General features: G+C 46.0%; 2 protein-coding genes across 14 annotated transcripts in view; one reads left to right on the top strand and one right to left on the bottom strand.

Annotated features, from left to right (window-relative positions):
• Positions 1-1,075, top strand: part of TEX11 (testis expressed 11) — a 147,867-nt gene extending 146,792 nt beyond the window's left edge. For all 3 annotated transcript variants that reach the window (XM_073358618.1, XM_073358619.1, XM_073358617.1), the window contains one exon: positions 678-1,075. In XM_073358618.1, the coding sequence (XP_073214719.1) occupies positions 678-755 (78 nt within the window). In that variant the 3' untranslated portion in view covers positions 756-1,075. The remainder of the gene's footprint in view (positions 1-677) is intronic.
• A 5,822-nt stretch (positions 1,076-6,897) lies between these two features.
• DLG3 (discs large MAGUK scaffold protein 3) overlaps positions 6,898-19,301 on the bottom strand; it is a 179,995-nt gene continuing 167,591 nt past the window's right edge. For all 11 annotated transcript variants that reach the window (XM_073358605.1, XM_073358606.1, XM_073358607.1 and 8 more), the window contains 6 exons: positions 18,914-18,964; positions 17,735-17,836; positions 17,349-17,521; positions 16,661-16,770; positions 11,833-11,924; positions 6,898-9,639 (listed from right to left, as the gene is read on the bottom strand). In XM_073358605.1, the coding sequence (XP_073214706.1) occupies positions 9,533-9,639; positions 11,833-11,924; positions 16,661-16,770; positions 17,349-17,521; positions 17,735-17,836; positions 18,914-18,964 (635 nt within the window). In that variant the 3' untranslated portion in view covers positions 6,898-9,532. The remainder of the gene's footprint in view (positions 9,640-11,832; positions 11,925-16,660; positions 16,771-17,348; positions 17,522-17,734; positions 17,837-18,913; positions 18,965-19,301) is intronic.

Raw genomic sequence — 19,301 nt, 5'->3', positions numbered from 1 at the left:
AACAGTGCCATGCGAACACCTGTTCTCACTTTCAGGTGACACTGTAAACAAGAAGTGGGAGCATTATCTCCTGCAAATGTAAACATACTTTTTTATCTGAGCAATTGGTTGAACAAGAAGTAGGACTGAATGGACTTGTAGGATCTGAAGTTTTATACTGTTTTGTTTTTGAATGCAGTTATTTTTTGTACATAATTCTACATTTGTAAGTTCAACTTTCATGATAGAGAGACTGCATTATAGTACTTGTAATGGGGGAATTCAAAAATACTATTTTTTTTTTACAGTGCAAATATTTGTAATCAAAAATAAAGTGAGCAGTGCACATTTTGTATTCTGTGTTGTAATTGAGATCAGTATACTTAAAAATGTAGAAAACATCCAAAATATTTAAATAAATGGTATTCTGTTATTAACAGCACAATTTTTTTGTTAATCACTTGACAGCCCTCGTTGAAAGTTATACGACTATAAGCACCTTTCCACTGTATAAATGAGGGGTGGGCTGTACTGATTTCTAAACAGTTATAGTTACATTGGTTAAAAAACCAACTGTATATACACCAGTGTGTAGTTCAGGTCATAGGGACAAGCTCTGACCCCTTCCCCTCTAATTGAATGGCAGCACTTTGCTTTTCTTTATCCGCTCAGAGGACTGTTGTGATTCTATTCCCCAGATGACTGGTCTTTACAGTGAGGTGCTGGATAAGTTGGACAGAGCAAAAGGGTTCCTTCCAAATGAAGACCACCACTAGGTGCAGCAAGCCAGGAGGATGGCACCCCCGTAAACATTCAGCTGGATAGCAGAGGCTGCTAGCCGTTCAGCGATTGCTGGGACCAGCATCCAGGCCCTGCTCCCGTTGGCCATTTTAAAGATATGTACTTTTAAGGAAGTTTTTATGGGCGAGATGTAACTGTTTCCCGTCAGGGACTTGTATTCATGCTATAGAGCTATGTAACAGTAAGAAGCTGAGTCGTAACTTAATGAGATGGGGCTGCTGTTGTAGAGCCAGGCTAGTTTAAATGTTTAAAGGTTGGAAGTAGCAATGTGACCAATAAAAGGGTTCCAGCACCATGTGCATCTTGTGGCTGCCACAGCTGTCTTCCTACATAAATATTTACTGGGTTGTTTAGTTTTCAGTCCATTTCAGTATGGTCAGGCATTTAGAACTGCTGGCCAGGATTGCAACTATCAATCACTTTGTTATAATAAAGAGAATAGGTGGTTCGCACACACAAAATGCTAAAGCTCTGGCTAGCACTGCTGTTTATAAGCTGCTAAATATAACATACTGAGTTAGTCACCGTTCACCCTTAACCTCCCCAAAAGCAGTACACAGGCTGGATACTCTACCCACAGCCGAATGGATTGGGTGAGTAGACACCACCCCACCAGCTAAAATTTAATAGGACTAATACAGCCTTACCTAAAGAGCGTGGTGCAGCCTCTGTTTAACAGGCAGCAGTATCGCTCGGTAAAACTGGTGTACAGCCGCCATTTCAAAAAAGCAAATAGAATGTTGGAGGTGGTCACACACAGAACTGAAAACATTGGTTACATGCTCACTTAAAGCAGCTTGAGTTGTGATTACCTTCTAAGAGACAGCCGAGTGGGGAAGGAGAGAACCTTCGGGAGAACCTACAGTGTCAATATATTTCAGCCAGGGCAGCCCTCTAGTAAGCAGACATGAGAAACTATCAAGTAAGTGGGCATGTCATGGGGGGTGGCCCACAGAGTCGTAGCCTCATTCATCTGCATGCACCGCAACTGCTCTTCGTTACGTTAGGGACCACTGGGTTGAGAAGGGCAGGGGGTAGTCGCAGCACACTGCTGCGCCTCATGCTGAGCTAGGAGAGAGGCACTGGCAGTCAAGTCGTCTCAAGATTTGGACCACTCGCTCTACCCCTAATGACCATGAGGGACAGTGACTATTTCAAGGTAATCTGAGAAAACGTGTGGATTTTAGAGCACTTCACTATAGTATTGCTACTGCCACTTAGAAAAGATCACTCCGGCTTTACTGAAGGGGTCAGCTTTGCTGCTATTCGGAAGGAAAGCCGAGAATCAGCGTCACAGTGCAACACTGGCAGAGGACTTCGTTCAGCTGGACGTGCACAGGATCAGCAGCTGGTGCTTAACTCCCACACCAGTGCACAATTGGCAGACCACAAGGAAAATGGCCAAGTCCAGGCTACACTGCATCCACCCCTGCAATTAAGTGCTGTATGAAAGGGCTTTATTAGCAGAGCCCTGGCTCATGGTCAGAGATGCTTCTGAACGTAAAAGGAAGGCTGCAACGTTACTCTGTATAGTTAAAGTATTATTTCTATAGGCCTGACATAACAGGGTGCCTGTTCCCACTCAAGCATTCTTCTTCCCTCACTCCTCCCCCCCCCCCAACAAAAAAAAAATCATTTAAGCCAAACATTGGATTATTTGCCTTCTGGTTTCACACTTTTCTCTACAACAATCTGGGCAGAAGCAGGTATTCACATGACTCCAGGAACGGCTTTCATTTAAAACAACATAAACGCCAAGCCCTCCTGGCGGTATAGAGAAGCTTAGAAATGTGAAGCTTAAAGGCTCAACAACCAGAGGGCAAATAAAAACCCAACATTTAGTTTTAAAAATCATGGCCTAAAGTCAAGCTAATGGTTTTGGGGGCCTGATTAATGACCAGTCTGCAGCGTGACACCCCATCTCCACCCAGCCGCTGGAAGCCAACCCTTATCTAAGCCTCCTCCTGAGGTGTTCTACAGCTGAGCTCATTTCCTGAAGACTGACACAAGCTGATGCCATTGCAGCATTCACAGAAACCGACTTACATTATATACATTGCACTAGATGCTTTTCAGTATGGCTCAGGTCAGCAGTGAGAGGCTTTGTTTCAACGCTAGTTAGTCAGAATTGAATTTACGTAGTAGACTTAGAAGAATTACTTACCCTAAAGTAACTGTGATTCCATGATATGTTGTAGTCAGTATGGATCCACCTCTTGTATGTGAGACCTGTATTTCTTTGAATAGCAGTCGTTGTTGGGGGGGCTGCACCTGTGCCCTATGCTGTCTCATGCTCCCTATGAAGGCAGAAAGGGCAGAGTGACTGACCCCTCATCAGTTCCCTTGCAGTTCAAAGCCTGTAGTAGTTGTGAACTTGGAAAAATGACGATGGAGGGTGAGTTTTTGGATATGCACTGACATCTTGAAGAATCACAGTTACCTTAGAATAAGGAAAGGAGTACTTGTGGCACCTTAGAGACTAGCCAATTTATTAGAGCATAAGCTTTCGTGAGCTACAGCTCACAGCTCACGAAAGCTTATGCTCTAATAAATTGGTTAGTCTCTAAGGTGCCACAAGTACTCCTTTTCTTTTTGCGAATACAGACTAACACGGCTGTTACTCTGAAACCTGTCTTAGAATAAGGAACCATCCCTTTGAGTATGTGTCAGTGTGGAGCTGGGGAGCATGGATCAGTGTTCATGTCGTGCTCCCTGTCAGTACCTGGCTCAGGCCAGGGAAGCTAATGATCCAACCAGCAGACCAAATTCGGTGATGAATACTAGTCACATGCCACCTGAGGCACGTTGCGCATACACTAAGAAGGTGTGGAATTCACTGTTGGAGACTGGCAAATATTCCTCCCTGATGGTGAGAGAGTGGAGTTCTAGCCATATCAGTCAAACAACAATTGGAGTATTGCCCTGCCAAATAGGCATTTGCCCAGGTAGCCATGTCAAAGGCAATGTTCAACAAAATTCAGTGAGTTACTCCAAGCTGAAGCTTTACCGACCCGAGAGGTTGGACTGTTCCTGAAGCAAGTGGTCGACGTCCTCTGCCCTGCTGGAGAGCACCTTGATGTTTGGCGGGACAGGCTCAGTAGTCAGCTAATAGCAGATAGACATACGCTGTGAGATCAAGTTGGAGATTCTCTGTGAAAAGACTGCGTGACTGGAAATAGCCACAAAGAGGGAGGGAGAAAGCAAGAAAGGCTTCCAATCCAGGTATTATAGCAAAGCCCTGCTGACGTCCAGATTCTGCAGCTTCTTCTCGGTATCAAGAATGCATCATGAAGACTGACACGGTGAGTGACTGGTTCAGGTGAAAGTCAGACCATCTCAGGGATGACCTTGGGATGTGTCCTGACCACTACTGTGTCCCTATAGAAGGACATAACCTGTCTAACCTGAGGGCAAGAATGAGGGAGGACCTTAAGGCATTTCAATACTGTTTGATGAGAGACAGTTTCGTGACTGTACCAACGTGTGGCACACTGATATTGCTGCTAGGTTGACCTTGAGAGTGTTAAATGCCAATCCATCCTGTTTTAGTAGCAGCACATAATCAAGGATTGTCGGTGTATATTCCTGTACTAGGTCCATGTTCTTTTGGACCACCCGTGTGGAAAAATCTGTTCCATTTGGAGAGGTAAATCTTCTTGGCGGATGGACTTCCTGCTTTGGATGAGAATTTTCTGAATGTCTCTCTTTTAGTTGTGGTCAGTCAGCCAGCATCAAAGCAGTCAGATGCAGTGACTGCGGGTCTAGGTACAGGAGTTGACCTTAGTTCTGGGATATTACATCTAGATTGGCTGGGAGATAGCTTTGGCCATCAGCCCTGCTTCAGGTTGCCACATGGACAGCTATCTCGGCCAGTAAGGGACTATCAGGATGACTTTAGTTTTGTCGTGCCTGATCTTGTATACTATTTTAGAGATCTGGGCAATTGGTAGGAAGGGATATATGTATCCTTGAAACCACCGAAGGAGAAAATTATCTGGCAACAAGACTAGGCTCATGCTTCTGCTTGAGCAGAAGTTTAAAGGACAATTCCCCCCACCTCTGCTCTTCCATGATAGACCTTAGCTGCCTGACGGAGCCGTTCAGTAACCAGTTGTGAATGGTCACTGCATGTCTGCTTGAGAAATCTGCTCAGTCACTGCTGACCCCTGGTACATGTAGAGCCTGCAGGGTTAACCTGTGTTGGTGACACTGCTTCCAGAGCTTGATGGCTTCCTGACAAAGAGGGAATGGTTGAGTGCCTCTTTGTTTGTTTACATGGTGAAGTGCAGCCATGTCAATCAGAATTTGCATTGTGGAGTTTTGCAGAACAGGTGGAAATGCTAGCCAGGCTGGGCTGATGGCTCTCAACTCCAGACATTCATGTGTAGCTGTTACTTGTTTTGAGACAATTTCTTGTAGCTGCAGCTGGTTGAGGTGGGTACCCCAACCTGGCCCTGAAGCATCTGTGATAAGTGTCAGTTGGGGTGGGGGCAGAGAAAGGAACCACCTTTCCATTTATTTACTGGGTCTAGCCACCAAGCGAGCTCTTGTAGGACTTGAAGCAGGACCGTTACCCTTCTGTTCATGTTGTGTTCGGATGGGAAGACCTTTACACCATAGAGTAATTAAGCTATGGAGCTTGCTGCCATGCGGTATTATTAGGACGGAGCATTCAGTACAATTCAAGAAAGACTTCAACACTTGTATGGTATCTGCATTTACAGCAGGCTTGGATATGTTTGTAAGCTATGTGACTACCCATGCTTCAGGACATGAGCCAACCACTAACAGCCCGACTGAGGAAGGAACCTCTACCATGTCATGCTATTTTGTTACTTGTCTTTCCTGAGGCTTTTACGCCTGAAGGATCAGGTATACACACCACTGTCAGAGACCAGACTAGAGGGACTATTGATCTTTTCAGTCTGACAATCACTAATATGCTAACTAAACAAAAAATTAAGTATGTGGACAATAACCTGAGACTCGTCAGTAAACTACCTCGTGCTTTCTGCTACCAGTTCTTCAAAAGCCACTTTATTCCTGCATCTCCAGCTTCTGAAAGGAAAACTGCCAGGCAAGAGCTTTCAATCACTCCAACTAAATCAAAACTCAATTATTCAATTACACTGTATTAGAAATAACCGTACAAGAAGCCGCTTCTTTAAAAAATGTCTTATGAGCTAGTAGAATGGGGAAAGTTCAGCTCATCTACATGACCTGGAAATTAGCTCTCTCTAACTTTTTATAAGTTTCAATTTAACAAGTTAAACCAACCATTAAATTAGGTCAATGTTTTTTTTAAATTAAGTTTTACTTTGAAACCCTAATTTCCAGCCCTTTGATGTGGGAGCAGATTTTTTTTTTTTTTTGGATTCTGAGGCTGGGCCTGCGACCGGGATTGTAAATTGATGCACCATTAAAATAGTAGCCTCTCCCCATGAGAGCAGATAACCCATTCACGCACGGAACGAGCACGCTGGGAATTTCAAAAATAGGTTTTAACTACATTTAGTAAAGACAACTCCATCCCCAACATTTTACTTCAATGTAACTGTGTCACTATAACTTCTGCCCGTCAATATTGTACAAATAGCATGTTTGACTAAGTTAAATTTTAGTATGACCCTCCCCCTCAGCTTCATATTCCTATCAGTGAAAAACAAGCCACTTCCCCTCCCTCCTTTTCAGTATAGGCAGGACCAGATGCAGCAGGGATTTCATAAAGGCACATAATTTCCACTGATAAAAAGTGGTACAGCTAATCCCCCACATGGCATGAGAATCTGTGGCCTGCAAGCAATCAAGGGGCTTTGGTCCAGCTGTGTTGGCTGAATATATTATGCTGCAGTGGCATTGGTAAAGCTGCAGAGGGGGCCTTCTTGTTGCTATAGTCACTAATCTAAACCCAACAACTGCTCTTTTTCAGGATTGATCTTTAGGGGCCACCCCCTCCCACCTGGAACCCTAAACATTTTCAGGCTTTGGCATGTTGAGCGTAACCCTTCGGTTCACTGCAGGCCAGCTAGACTAAACTCAGGTGCCAGGATCAACCTCCAAATGGCAGGGATTCACTACACAATAAAAGGTTTTTACAAGAAGGTTTCTGAGTCAGAGTTCATTGCAACTCTCTGTTTATTAAAAATATATGTCTCCTTGGAAGAAACACTGGTAACCAACTAGTGTCATGACTGATTGGATACTTTCACCTATGCCATAGAGTACACTGGCCTTTTTCTCCATGTGACTAGAAGAGAGAGAGACAGACTCTTAGAAGAAAGTAAAGGAACTAGAACCTTGTGACTAGCATCTTAGGTACTTGCTCCTATTTCACCTATGCCACCTCTCCAGAGAATGGGGCTTGTGGCATCCAGAGCAGAACCAATAGAGCAGGCAGTAGCTATAAATACTAGACATCGGTCCATGGCCAGAATCTCCTCCCATTGAGAGACTCTAGCTCAGCAGCAGTCCTCCCTCCTTTAGCGCCACTTCTTAACAGCAGTCGTGCCATCAATGAGCTTTGCAGCATTGCTTTAGGCTCACAGGGCTGCCAAATCCCGTTTGGTCTCCAGCGATTGACAACCGTCACCGAAGGAATCACTTCTCACTTACCAGAATGTGTCTCTACAAACTTACAGCGGTCCTCACTCGTATTTAAAACTGAGGCCACTGCACAAAACACACAGACACAAACAGCTATCTATCACCTCAGGGAGAGGACAGCATTAGTACGGTGTTGTCTAGCTGGAAACAGCAGTGGTCTGATCCTATTAGGTTAGGTCAGCAACACCTTGGTTTCCTTCTGTAGCATCCAACTGTCACCACATGGAAAGGAGGAAGACATACCTGCTCACATTTTTATGGTGACCTCCGTTGCTCTGGTAGACAGGAATGTGGCATGGAGAATGTTTACATTTTTCCCTGCAGGGGAGAGGGCTCTTGCACTAGAATTAGGGATACTTGAAAAACAAAATCTAGATTGGAAAATCCACAAATCCTTTTGGAAGCTCTTTTCCTGAGGTGGAGCCATATTCGAATGCACACACCTGAGCTTCTCAAAAGCAGCAGCCTCTCAGTCCAAGGAAGACTACCTGTCTGTTGTCTTACACCACTCACCTGGTCACAAGATCTCTTGATAAAACAGCATGATGGTACAATTCTGTCTGTATTTCCATACCCAACAGACTGCAAAGCTCCTAAGACTTTCTGAAAGTGGATCCCAAACTTCAGAACAGGCTTTATGCAGACACTTGTCAGTAGTAGAAATATTAAACAGAAGAGGTGAACAAGCACTGTCTGCCAAGCTCTGAGTCCCAGGGACTCAGGAAGGGGCACTGCTGCATTGCATGCACAGCTGCTCCACAGCGAAGGTCCTCACCCCTTGCAGGGGAAATGGCAGTTTTCATGGTTACTAAAATTCTGAACTCTGTATTAAATTCCATTATTCATTTGGGAAGATGTGAGCTTCCATCCCAGGAACAGCTATGGTCTTCTTCCAGCAGCAGAGGGGAATTCCAGTGTGCTTCCATGAGGAAGACTGGAATTCCCTCACCATATAACATACCCAATTCAAATCCAGTCTAAGGGCCCCAGGGAGACCAGATGGATGGCATTTGCTGCATCCACATTGAAGTGTTCCGGCAGCAGCACAGATCAGCCAGCTTGCTCATTCCATATGGTCTGTAGATTATTTCCTAACTATGACACCCTGGGTCTGGATTCTATTTACAAGGTAACCATCTTAAAAAATAAGTTAAAAAAATGGATTTTATACCCACAGGTCATTATTAACGTGAGAAAATTCTAATAAAAAAGCTGACACAACACCACAATATGGTTTTGGTTTAACATCTGCTTAAAAAAATAGAACAAAAAGGAAACCTCTCATGCAAACACATTAGGTGGTGTGTAAAACAATGTGCAATTTAATAACGTCTTATCCGTTCTCTCTCGCTCTGCAACCTCCTGCTCAGCCTGGGTCTTCGTTTCACTCAGATCAGCGGCTACAGGTTATTCTGGACCCTTGGCCCCCTCTACACGCACACAGCATCCCAGTTCCTCTGATCTACCCCAAAGATCTGGGCTTTGGTTCTCAGAAACCTGACCAGATGTGAGAAGCATCCAAAGCATCCAGTACCGTTTCAATCTCTTCTTGACCAGAGTGGGACTTCCCGTGCCCAGTGACTGGGATACAATAATTCAAAAGATCCTTGCAATAATATAGTACCATTTTAGGAGGTCCCTCAGGTTTTCTAGTCCACATATATATAATATATATATAATATCTTTATGTATTATATATAAATTACATATACAGATAAATAAAATGCTTTCTGTTGTACTGTTCAGAGCTACAAGGCAGTGACACATGCTTGGAGAAATGCCGCCGGAAGCTCCAGTCCTAGCTTATTTTCAAAAAATCCATTGTTTCAGTCGTTCTTTACATAAGTCCTCAGCCGCCTCCTCCCATCTCGCTTCTTGGGTTAAGTTTTAATAATAATAAAAAACGACTTGAATGGGATCTCATCCGTCTCTAATGGAGCAGCGGGAAGGTCCATGCAGGAATGGTGGGGACAGTCACGTGGTAAGCGAGATTGATTCATCCCAACAAAAAGAAACAGGACTAGAAAACTCAATCTTGCGACGATCTAAAAAAGGGGGCGGGAGAAGTATTCATGTCCCCCCCCCTTGGGGCATAGGTGAGGGAGGGATTTCAGACATCTGCTCACAAGGAAGTTGATGGGGGAAGTCTTCAGAGTTTCTCAGAGGATGGGACCCAGATGTAGTGCCCAGACTGGTCCTCAATGATCTGTTTGATTTTGTTGTATATCTCTTCCAGAGAGTCTCCTTGTACAATGGCTAAAAGGGGAAAGAACAAGCCAGTCAGTCAACATCAGGCCGCACTGCACCACACCTGCATGGGCTGTGCTAAAGTCCATGCCCGGCTAGTGGAGCAAACCAGCCAGAGGGATGGGAGGGGACGGTGCGGCACAGCTGCCAGCAGACCTGAGCGAATCCTGTAAGTAGTTCTGGATTTGCACTAGGTGAACAACAGGCAAACAGGGACATGGAGATTTAAGGATACAGAGTACCTCCAAGCAGATTAATCCTAGGGAGAGCTCATGCTGATCTCAGGTTGGCATATTCTCATGTGAGCAAAGTACCAACTAGTGTCTCAACAATGGGCTGGGAATCAACTTTTCAGACAATTTCATTAAAACACACTAGGTACAGGGCCTTTGGGAGCTCAGTGTCCATTACTTCATCCACCTTTGAGCAGGAGCTGCAGGCACTTTCATAAAGAGGGACTCAGCACAGCTTCCAGCAGGTCCAGGGACCTAGTTTAGTTTCCAACTCCCAAGGGGAGAAGTTCTTGGGGCTTCCTGGGAGAGGATTCCCCAGCCAAGCACATCTCACTGCCCAAAAGTTCACAGCATGTGTTTTCCCTTTTGCAATCCCATTTTATTTCTCTGATATCACCCTAGGGGATCACAACCCCTCCCTGTTGTTGTTACCTTCACTTAACTGTAGGTGATTGGTTTTGCCGTTTTGAGTTGGGACTCAACGCTTAATGAAACCAGGCAGATTTGGCTTTTTCTCTCCTCAGAGCTCATTTGCTCCAGCCCCCAGATCATTTTGTTGCTTTTTGTTAGACTCCTCACAATTTGTCAATTTTTCTGGCTCCCACATCACACCAGAGCCCTACAGACAGGCAGCCTATCCCCCCTCCATGATCCATGACACGAGGCCTTTCTACATGCAGCCCAGAATCACAGTGGCTCTTTTGCAGCCATCTTACATTTCAAAATAATCTAATCTGCTCTCCCTTATTGCTGCAGGGCTCACTCTGCCATTCCCGCTCCCCAGGGTTCCCCTGCCCAGCAAAATCCCATTCCATTATTTCCTGCCCATGTTTCCAGCCTCCAGGAATGTCACCCGGGAATGTCACCCATGTGCTGCTCACCCTGTTTCCATGATCACTAAATAAGGTCTGCCTAACTCCAGCCTCTGCTGCTCCCAAAGAGGCACCTCTCTCTCCTTGAGATGCTCCCAGTTATCGGCACCCTATTTATGGGTTTTACCCAAGTTTTCAGCTCAATGAGCCAATTTGAACTTATTTTCTGCATGAAACTGTCTGTTGGTAGCAAATAAAGACACAGTGTGCCTTGCCTACATTTCCCCTAGCTGTTGGCATGAGCGTATCAAAAAGCAACCCCAAAAGCACTGGGAATTCCTTGGGCTTCTCCTGCTCGCCTTTGTGAAAGGATAATATTCTGGGGAGGGTTTTAACCTCCCAGTAACTGGCCCATTCTACCCTGAACTCCTCCTCTGCCAGGTGTTTTGGCTGAGAAAGTTCCTAGGGTAGCAGTCAGGCATACAAAATGGCAACTGGTGGGATCACTCCTTTCCTGTCAAGCTGGTAACACGTTTGCTCCCCTTCAACCTTGGTGCCTCCAAAGCTGCCCATTATTTTCCAGAAATAATGGTGTGGTACAGCACGTCCACTATTTTCCTTCACGCGCGAGAACACCTGCTGCGCTGGGCAGCTGATCTGTGGAGGCACAAGTTGCCAAGTACTCCCTTACTGGCCCTTCAGCAAATGCTCCTTCTCTTCCTGAGCAGCCAAGCTGCCATGCTTTTCTTGAAGACAGACTGTAAAAAGCAGTTCAGTCTTCACCCATCAAGTCCTAATTCCATCCTTCAACTCTTTTAAATGGTCCTTCTCTCTCTAGTGCTCCCTGCCCTCATGTGAAATCCATGGTCCCATGCAGCCCTTCAGCAGCATTCATTAAGTCTTGCTTGTTTAGTGGCCCCCTTTCTCCTTGCTGCCTTCAGCATTTCAGAGAATCCTGTATGGCTGCCTCCCTCTGCGTCTCCAGGGCAGGTTTGCCATTACCTCCAGATAGCTGAAGGACCCCTTCACGAAGCCACATTCACAGACTCGTATCCATTTCTTGCTTCTTTTGTTTTCGGAGGGGCGGGACAATTTCCCGTGACCCTAACAGCAAGGTGGTGCTGATGGGGTCATTCCTGGCCATCCAGGACTCTTACCTGTAAAATACTCTCCAAACTCCTGCTCCAGTTTCATGGCTTTGTCAAAGACCTTGTTGGCTTGTTCATACGTCTGTCTTCGGTTCATCTCCCTGCCAGGCATGGATGAGAACAGTCTGAATGTGTTTCTTTTTACTTAAAACAACAAGCCAAAAGCTACTGCCACCACCAGTGCCGGGAACCCTCCATGCATCGGTGAGCTAGGCCCTGTGCAGCCGCTACAGAGTTCTGTTGCAAGAGACTGGGTAACGTATCTAATTTCACATGCTCTCTTGCTGCCCTATGCAATACAACTCCAGCTCCAGCAATTCCTTCCAGCACCAACATCTTCACCCAAAAAACAGAGGTATGCCTGGAAGCCCAGGCAATCCCTAGCCTTCTGCTGCAGTCCACGTGACCCCAGAACCTTGTAGTGCAAACTAGCAGAGGGCACAGAGGAGTCACAGTTTTAGAGAGATTCCATGGGTTGGATATAATTCGCAAAAGGATGGTGTCTGAGGTCTCTGTAGAGAGCCAATAGCCCACTGGTCATCAATCACTGTGAAATGGATGGATGGATCATATTTAAGGATTTGTGTGTCTATACTGAAAATTATGTTTTTAAGAGACAGGTAACCAGGAGGTGACATGTTTCGGACAGGTTCCTTTCAGGCATGGGGTAACAGATGCTTATCTCCTTATCTCGCCATTGTGCGTTGCGTCTGCCAATTTAGGCCTATTTGCACACGGAGCCAGATGCTGATGAAGAGATTTCACAATCTACCAGAAAGGAGTGTACAGAGAAAAGACTGTCAGCAGGGGGTGTCCTGCTTAGAAATAAGGGCAGTGGATTGTTCTATCTGGAGGTGCAGACAGGCACCTGGGATCTTTCATTAAGGAGGCAAGCTGACAGTGTGACTTATTTAAAACCCTAGCCAAGCCTGAGTGTAAAACACTAGAAGAACTTTGAGTGACCATTGCTCTGTAAGAGAGAAAAGCAGCTAGTGCCGTAAGTGTAGGTTCTACAATGCACATTATGATCTATTTTTATAGATAACACTTGTTTCTAATACTTCTGCTGCGGTCACTGAGCGTCTCCCAAACAGCAGAGGCGTTAAGAACGCCCGTCACTGGTCAGGACAGCCTTGCAGTGAGAGAAGCGCCTTTTAAATCCCAGGGAGCCCGGCATCCCTGAGCAAAATAAGCAAAAATAGGCAAAGATTTTATATCTATAAAATACTTTTAAAAAATTGATAAAAGGGAACAACTGTTCTAAGAACTATAAAACACTACCAAAGAACTAACTATATACTAACTAACTGCTAAATTCACCATTAAAGAGAACATGCACCCAGTAGACATGGTCAGACTGAGGGCTGTTCGTCCATGCAGCCCTTTATACTTTCCGCACAGGGCACAAGGGTGTGGGGGCATTGCTAGCAAAAATCTCTGATGCAAGGCACAGGCGCCCCTGAAGCAGAGCACCCACAGGACACTAGTTGAAGGACAGATTTCATGATTTCAAGGAAAGGAAGGCGTGAGAGCAGCAGAATAAGCACAAAGGACAAATTCAGACAACTGGTAGATAAGGTCCCATGGGAAAAAAAATCTAAAGGGACAAAGGAGTTGAGGAGAGCTGGCAGCTTGTCAAGGAGACAATATTTAAGGCACAACAGCAGGCTATCCCAATGGGAAGGAAAGACAGAAAAAATAGGAGAAGGTCATGACGACTCCATCAGGAACTCTCTAATGACCTGAAAAGAGGTATCCTACAAAAACTGGAAACACGGATGAAGAGTACAAAAGAATAGCACAAACCTGTAGTGACAAAATCAGAAAGGCTAAAGCACAAAATGAGTTACACCTAACAAGGGACATAAAAGGCAGAAAGAAGAGGTTCTTTAAATACATTAGGAGCAAAGAAAGGTGAAGGAAAGTGTAAGTTCTCTACTTAATGGGTAAAGAGAGCTAACAAAGGATGTGAAGAAAGCAGAGGTATTAATTGCCTATTTTGATTCAGTCTTCACTAAAAAGGTAAACTACAACCAGATAATTAACACAATTAATATTAAAAACAATGGAGAAGGAACAAAACAAAATAGGAAAAGATCAGGTTAAAGAATATTTAGATAAGCTAGCTGTATTCAAGTCAGCAGGGCCTGATGAAATTCACCCAAGGGTACTTTAGGAACCAGCTAAAGCGAACTTGGAACCATTTGCAATTATCTTCTAGAACTCATGACGGACTTGTGAGATCCCAGACGATCGAAGAAGGGCAAACATAGTACCTGTCTTTAAAAGGGGGAACAAAGAGGACCCAGGGAAGTATAGAGTAGTCAATCACCTTATCTTCGATACCGGGGTATATACTATAACAAATCGATTTGTAAGCACCTAGACAATTATGGGGTTATATTATCAAGAACAAATCATGCTAAACCAACCTAATTTTCTTTGATGGGGTACCTGGCCTAGTGGATAGGGGAAAGCAGTACAAGTGATATATCCTGATTTTAGTAAGACACTTGGCACACTCTCTCAGATGACACTCTCAAAAGCAAACTAGGGAAATGTGGTATAAATGAAATTAAATATAAGATAGGTGTACAACTGGTTGAAACACCGCATTCAATGGTTCACTGTCGAACTGGGAGGAACATATGCAGTGGAGTCCTGCAAGGGTCAGCCCTGGGTCTGGTACTATTCAATATTTTCATGAATGACTTGGATAATGGAGAGTAAAATATGCTCATAAAAATCTGCAGATGACACCAAGCGTGGAGGAGCTGCAAGCACTTTGAAGGACAGGATTAGAATTCAAAAGGACTATTGCAAATTGGAGAACTAGTTTGAAATCAACAAGAAAAATTCAGTAAAGAAAAGTGTAAGGTATTACACTTCGGAAGGGAAAACCAAACGGACAGTATATGGTTATAACGGGGCAGGTGGTGTCACTGCTGAAAAGGATCTGGGGGCTGGATCACTAATTGAACACAAGTCAATGTGATGTGGTTGTGAAAAAAGCTAAGGTCATAAGAAAGACATGATAAGTAACTGGCCTGGATTACATGGCTCTGTGAGACCTTAACTGGAGTACTCTGCCCAGTTTTGGGCACAATACCTAAAAAAATGTGGACAAATTAGAGAGTGTCCAGAGTAGAGCAACAAAATGATAAAAGGGCTAGAAAACCTGATCTGTGAAGAAAGGTTGAACAAACTGGGCTTGTTTAGTCTTAAGGAAAGATGACTAATGGAGATCCTGGTAACAATATGTGAAGGGATATTACAAAGAGGATGGAGATCAATTGTTCTCCATGTCCATCGGTTAAGTAGCGATGGTCTTAAACTGCAGCAAGGAAAATTTCAGAAAAACTTTCAGAATGTACAAACATAAAGATGGCTGTACTTAGTCAGACCAATGGTCCATCTAGCCCAGTATCCTGTCTTCTGAGAGTAGCTGGTGCCAGATACTTCAGAGGGAATGAACAGAACAGGGCAATTTATTGAGTGGTCCATCCCATCATCCAGTCCCAACTTCTGGGAGTCAGAGACAAGGGACACCCAGAGCATGGGGTTGCATCCTTGACCATCTTGGGCTAATAGCCATTGATTGAGCTATCCTCCATGAATTTATCCAATTCTTTTGTGAATTATACTTTTATTGAATTATACAAGTTATAGTTTTGGCCTTCACATCCCCTGGCAAGGAGTTCCACAGGCTGACTGTGCTTTGAGTGAAGTACTTCCTTATGTTTGTTGTAAACTGTTGCCTATTGAATCCATTGATGACCCCTTGTTCATGTGTTATGAGGAGAAAATGACCCTTCCTGATTCACTGTCTCCACACCAGTCATGACTGTATAGACCTCCATCACACCCCTCTGAGCCATCTCATTTCTGAACTGCACAGCCCCAGGCTTTTAATCTCTCCTCATATGGAAGCTGTTCCATACCCCTCATCATTTTTGTTGCCCTTCTCTGCACCTTTTCCACATCTAATATATCTTTTTTGAGATGGGGCGCAGAGATCTACATGCAGTATTCAAGATGTGGGCGTACCATGGATTTATATAGAGGCAATATGACATTTTCGTTTTATTATCTATCCCCTTCCTATTGGTTCCTAACATTCTGTTCACTTTTTTGATTGCTGCTGCACATTGAACAGATGTTTTCAGAGAACCATCCACAAGGACTCCACGATCTCTTTCTTGAGTGGTAACTGCTAGTTTAGACCCCATCATTGTGTATGTATAATTGGGATTATGTTTTCCAGTGTGCATTACTTCACGTTTATCTACACTAAATTTCATCTGCCATTTTGTTGCCTAGTCACTCCGTCCTGTGAGATCCCTTTGTAACTCTTCGCAGTCAGCTTTGAACTTAACTATTTTGAGTAATTTTGTATTGTCTGCAAACTTTGCCACCTCACTGTTTACCCCTTTTTCCAGATCATTTATGAACACGCTGAATAGGACTGGTCCCAGGACTGGGGGACACCGCTATTTACCTCTCTCCACTGAGAAAACTTTCTAATTCAGAGGATAGTTAAGTTCTGGAATAGGATCCCACGGAAAGTCATGGAATCCCTTCATTGGAGATTTTTAACAACAGGTTGGACAAACACCTGTCAAGGATGCTCTTAAGTATCTCTGGTCCTGCCTCAGTGCAGGGGGCTGGACTAGATGACCTCTTGTGGTACCTTCCAGCCTGACATTTCTGTGATTCTATGACCGTGACAGTAGCAGCCTTTCCCGCACCCCTTTTCTGAATTAGAAGCAATAGGAGTGCAGGCTCCTGGTCCCTACAGCTAGCAGACCCAAGGGGTAGGTGGCAAATATGCACTTACATGAGAGCTTCAATGGATTTTGGCTTGATGAAAATGGCAATAGAGTAAAGTTGTGCTTGTTGCAACCTCTTGATGGCGTTGCCAGACACGTCCAGGATGCAGTGCTTCCCCTGGCAGGGCACAAGAGGGGACCAGCGTCATTCAGTCACACCTACCTCTGGCTTTCCCTCTCTGAAAGCAGCCTGGAGCAGGAGGACGAGGGATGGAACATGCCAAACCCCAGCGTGGGCCCCCAACTTGGGCAGGTGGCAGCACCCAGGAGAAGGGACGGGGGCTTCTTTTCAACATTCAGGACATTGTTTACAAACCAGCAATGGGCTCTGTCATGCTCTGAGCACAGAGCATTTCTGTTGTTCTACCCACTGCGAAGAACCCTTGCATCAGTGCTTGTGAAGATAAAGCAGGCTCTGGTGCTGCTAATGGTGGCCTTGGTAGCCCGGTGGCTTAGGAGGCCTGAGTTCTGCAGGACTCCTGCCTGGGGAGGGTGGGTGGGTTTAGCGGCAGAGCACTGGGCAGTCTGGGGTTCTGGAACAAGGCCACATGGCTTGGCAGGAATCCCTGTCCAATTGGCTCTTGCTGCACATACAGTTACATAGACAATGGATGCAGGCGCGAGAAGGTCAGAAATCATTTGGGTGAGCTGTGGGCTTCCCTGGAGCAGTGTCACTGCCTCCACATTTACACTCACTCTCTCTGCAACTGCCCGCACCGACTGGATACTGGTCCCATAGAGATTGTCATTGAACTGCCCAGCCTCTATGAACTTGTTGTCCTGAATATCTTTCTCCATCTGTTCTCGGGATACAACAAAGTGATAGTCCTGCCCATCCACCTCATTCTCACGCCGAGGCCTGGTAGTGTCTGAAAGAGAGGGGGGCTTCATGAGACAGAGCCCACCGCAACCAGGCACCTTCCCTCCTCCAAAGCTCAGCCCGCACCGACAGCAACCCTACCTTGCCTCTCTTCGCCACCACATGGCTCAGATGCAGCAGGCAGGAGAAACAGCGGCTGCCCAGAGCTGCACTGGATCACTAACTCACCACCCCAGAGACACACACAAACACCAACACTTACGTGGCACACAGGAGCCAAACTTGTGTGGAAACTCGGAGATGAGGTCATCGTTGACTCGGTCTTTCATTGGCCCCAGGATGATCACTGGCCTCGCATAGTGAACTGGAAACAAGAAAAGCCACGACGCTGAGGCTGAGTCTCTGATCCTAGTAGCTGCTCCCACACTCACTGAAGCCTGGAGTGGGCCATGTGGCTCCAGAATACTTGTGGTCAATACACCACGGCCATTCACACAGCACTCACGCTTGTGGTCTGTGGAAATACTGAAGGCTCTTTTCCTGCAGTGGGGACTAAGCTCAGCAAAGCTCCAAGTCTACCCAAGGACAGAACCCTTCTCATTCTAGAACAAGGACACCTTTCCCATGCACACGGAAACAGCTTCCAGGGACTTGTCTTTGGGCTCAGCCCATAGAGTGCATCAGCAACACGCACAAAGAGGCAAATGGTGCAGAACACAATAGTGCTTATTACCTCTTCTCCTATGTGCCTCCACGTGCACTTCCATGTTCGCTCCTCCGTTAGAGCACCCGAATTGTTGCCTCAACACACCCTTCTTCCCAAGCCCTTCCACCACAGCCGCTCAGACAAGCGCGGAAGGCTGACCCCAGCCGGGATCGTGGTGAACAGTGGCCCGCAAGCTGCAGGGGAGGAATGCACCTCTTCTCCACAGGCATGCTGCTGGCACTTACGCCCCTCGTGTCTGGAGATTATGACATGCTAATCTCTGGCTGGGGGACCAGCGAACTGCCGCTCACGGGTGAACAGCTGCCTCAAGTTGGTACAGATGAAGCACCAACAATGTGCTAGGTGTTTTAAAAAGAAATGGGCCCTCCCAGCCTCCGGCCCCAGGCACTCAACCTGACGCAGTCACGAGGGGCAGCATGGCTGGGGCATGGATCAGACAGAGTGTGTGGGTGGCCTGTGGTGAAGGCGGGCACTTGGTCCCAGGAGGACCCAAGGCTCTGGAACGGCAGAGCAGAGAGGGCTGGGCTGGCGCAGGGCGTTACATTTTTAGCAATGGCGGTTTCAGAGCCAGCGTTTCAAGCGTTTGCCATTTACCAAAGAGGCATGTCATGAGCAGTGTCCGCTAGCTGTGTGTAGACACTTCTCAACACCACCACACGCTGTAGAGCTGGGACTCAAGACCACCGCACACTCCAGACCTCATCCCATACTTACTTTCTTGCCGTGTCACTGGTTCATATGACAGGATAGTGTCCTCTTGTCCTTCTGGAATAGAGCCAGGGAGAAGCAGGTAAGTGTTTGCAGGGGCCTCTCCTGCCTCAACCCTTTGCCACCAGAAAGCAGCATGAAGGCAATAGCCAGCCAGGAGCCACCACACACAGAAGTGCCCCCAAGGCCTCTGGGTTGCCCGCCCCACCAGACAGCAAAGTGCACAGGAGAGTCCCAGCCTGGAGTGCTGCTCCTGATCAGGACTGCCTCAGGGCGGTGTTCCATTCCGACTGTCCCAGGAAGACCCAACAGTACGTGAGCGAGAGCCATTCCCATCACACTGCTCCTGCAGCCAACCCAAAGGCTAATCTGTGGCCAGCAGGTGGGGCTGCAC

This window comes from Lepidochelys kempii, chromosome 9 (assembly GCF_965140265.1).
Source record: "Lepidochelys kempii isolate rLepKem1 chromosome 9, rLepKem1.hap2, whole genome shotgun sequence".
Lineage (NCBI taxonomy): Eukaryota > Metazoa > Chordata > Testudines > Cheloniidae > Lepidochelys > Lepidochelys kempii.
Note: the sequence above shows the minus strand (reverse complement) of the source record. Positions and strands in the feature narration are given on the sequence as shown.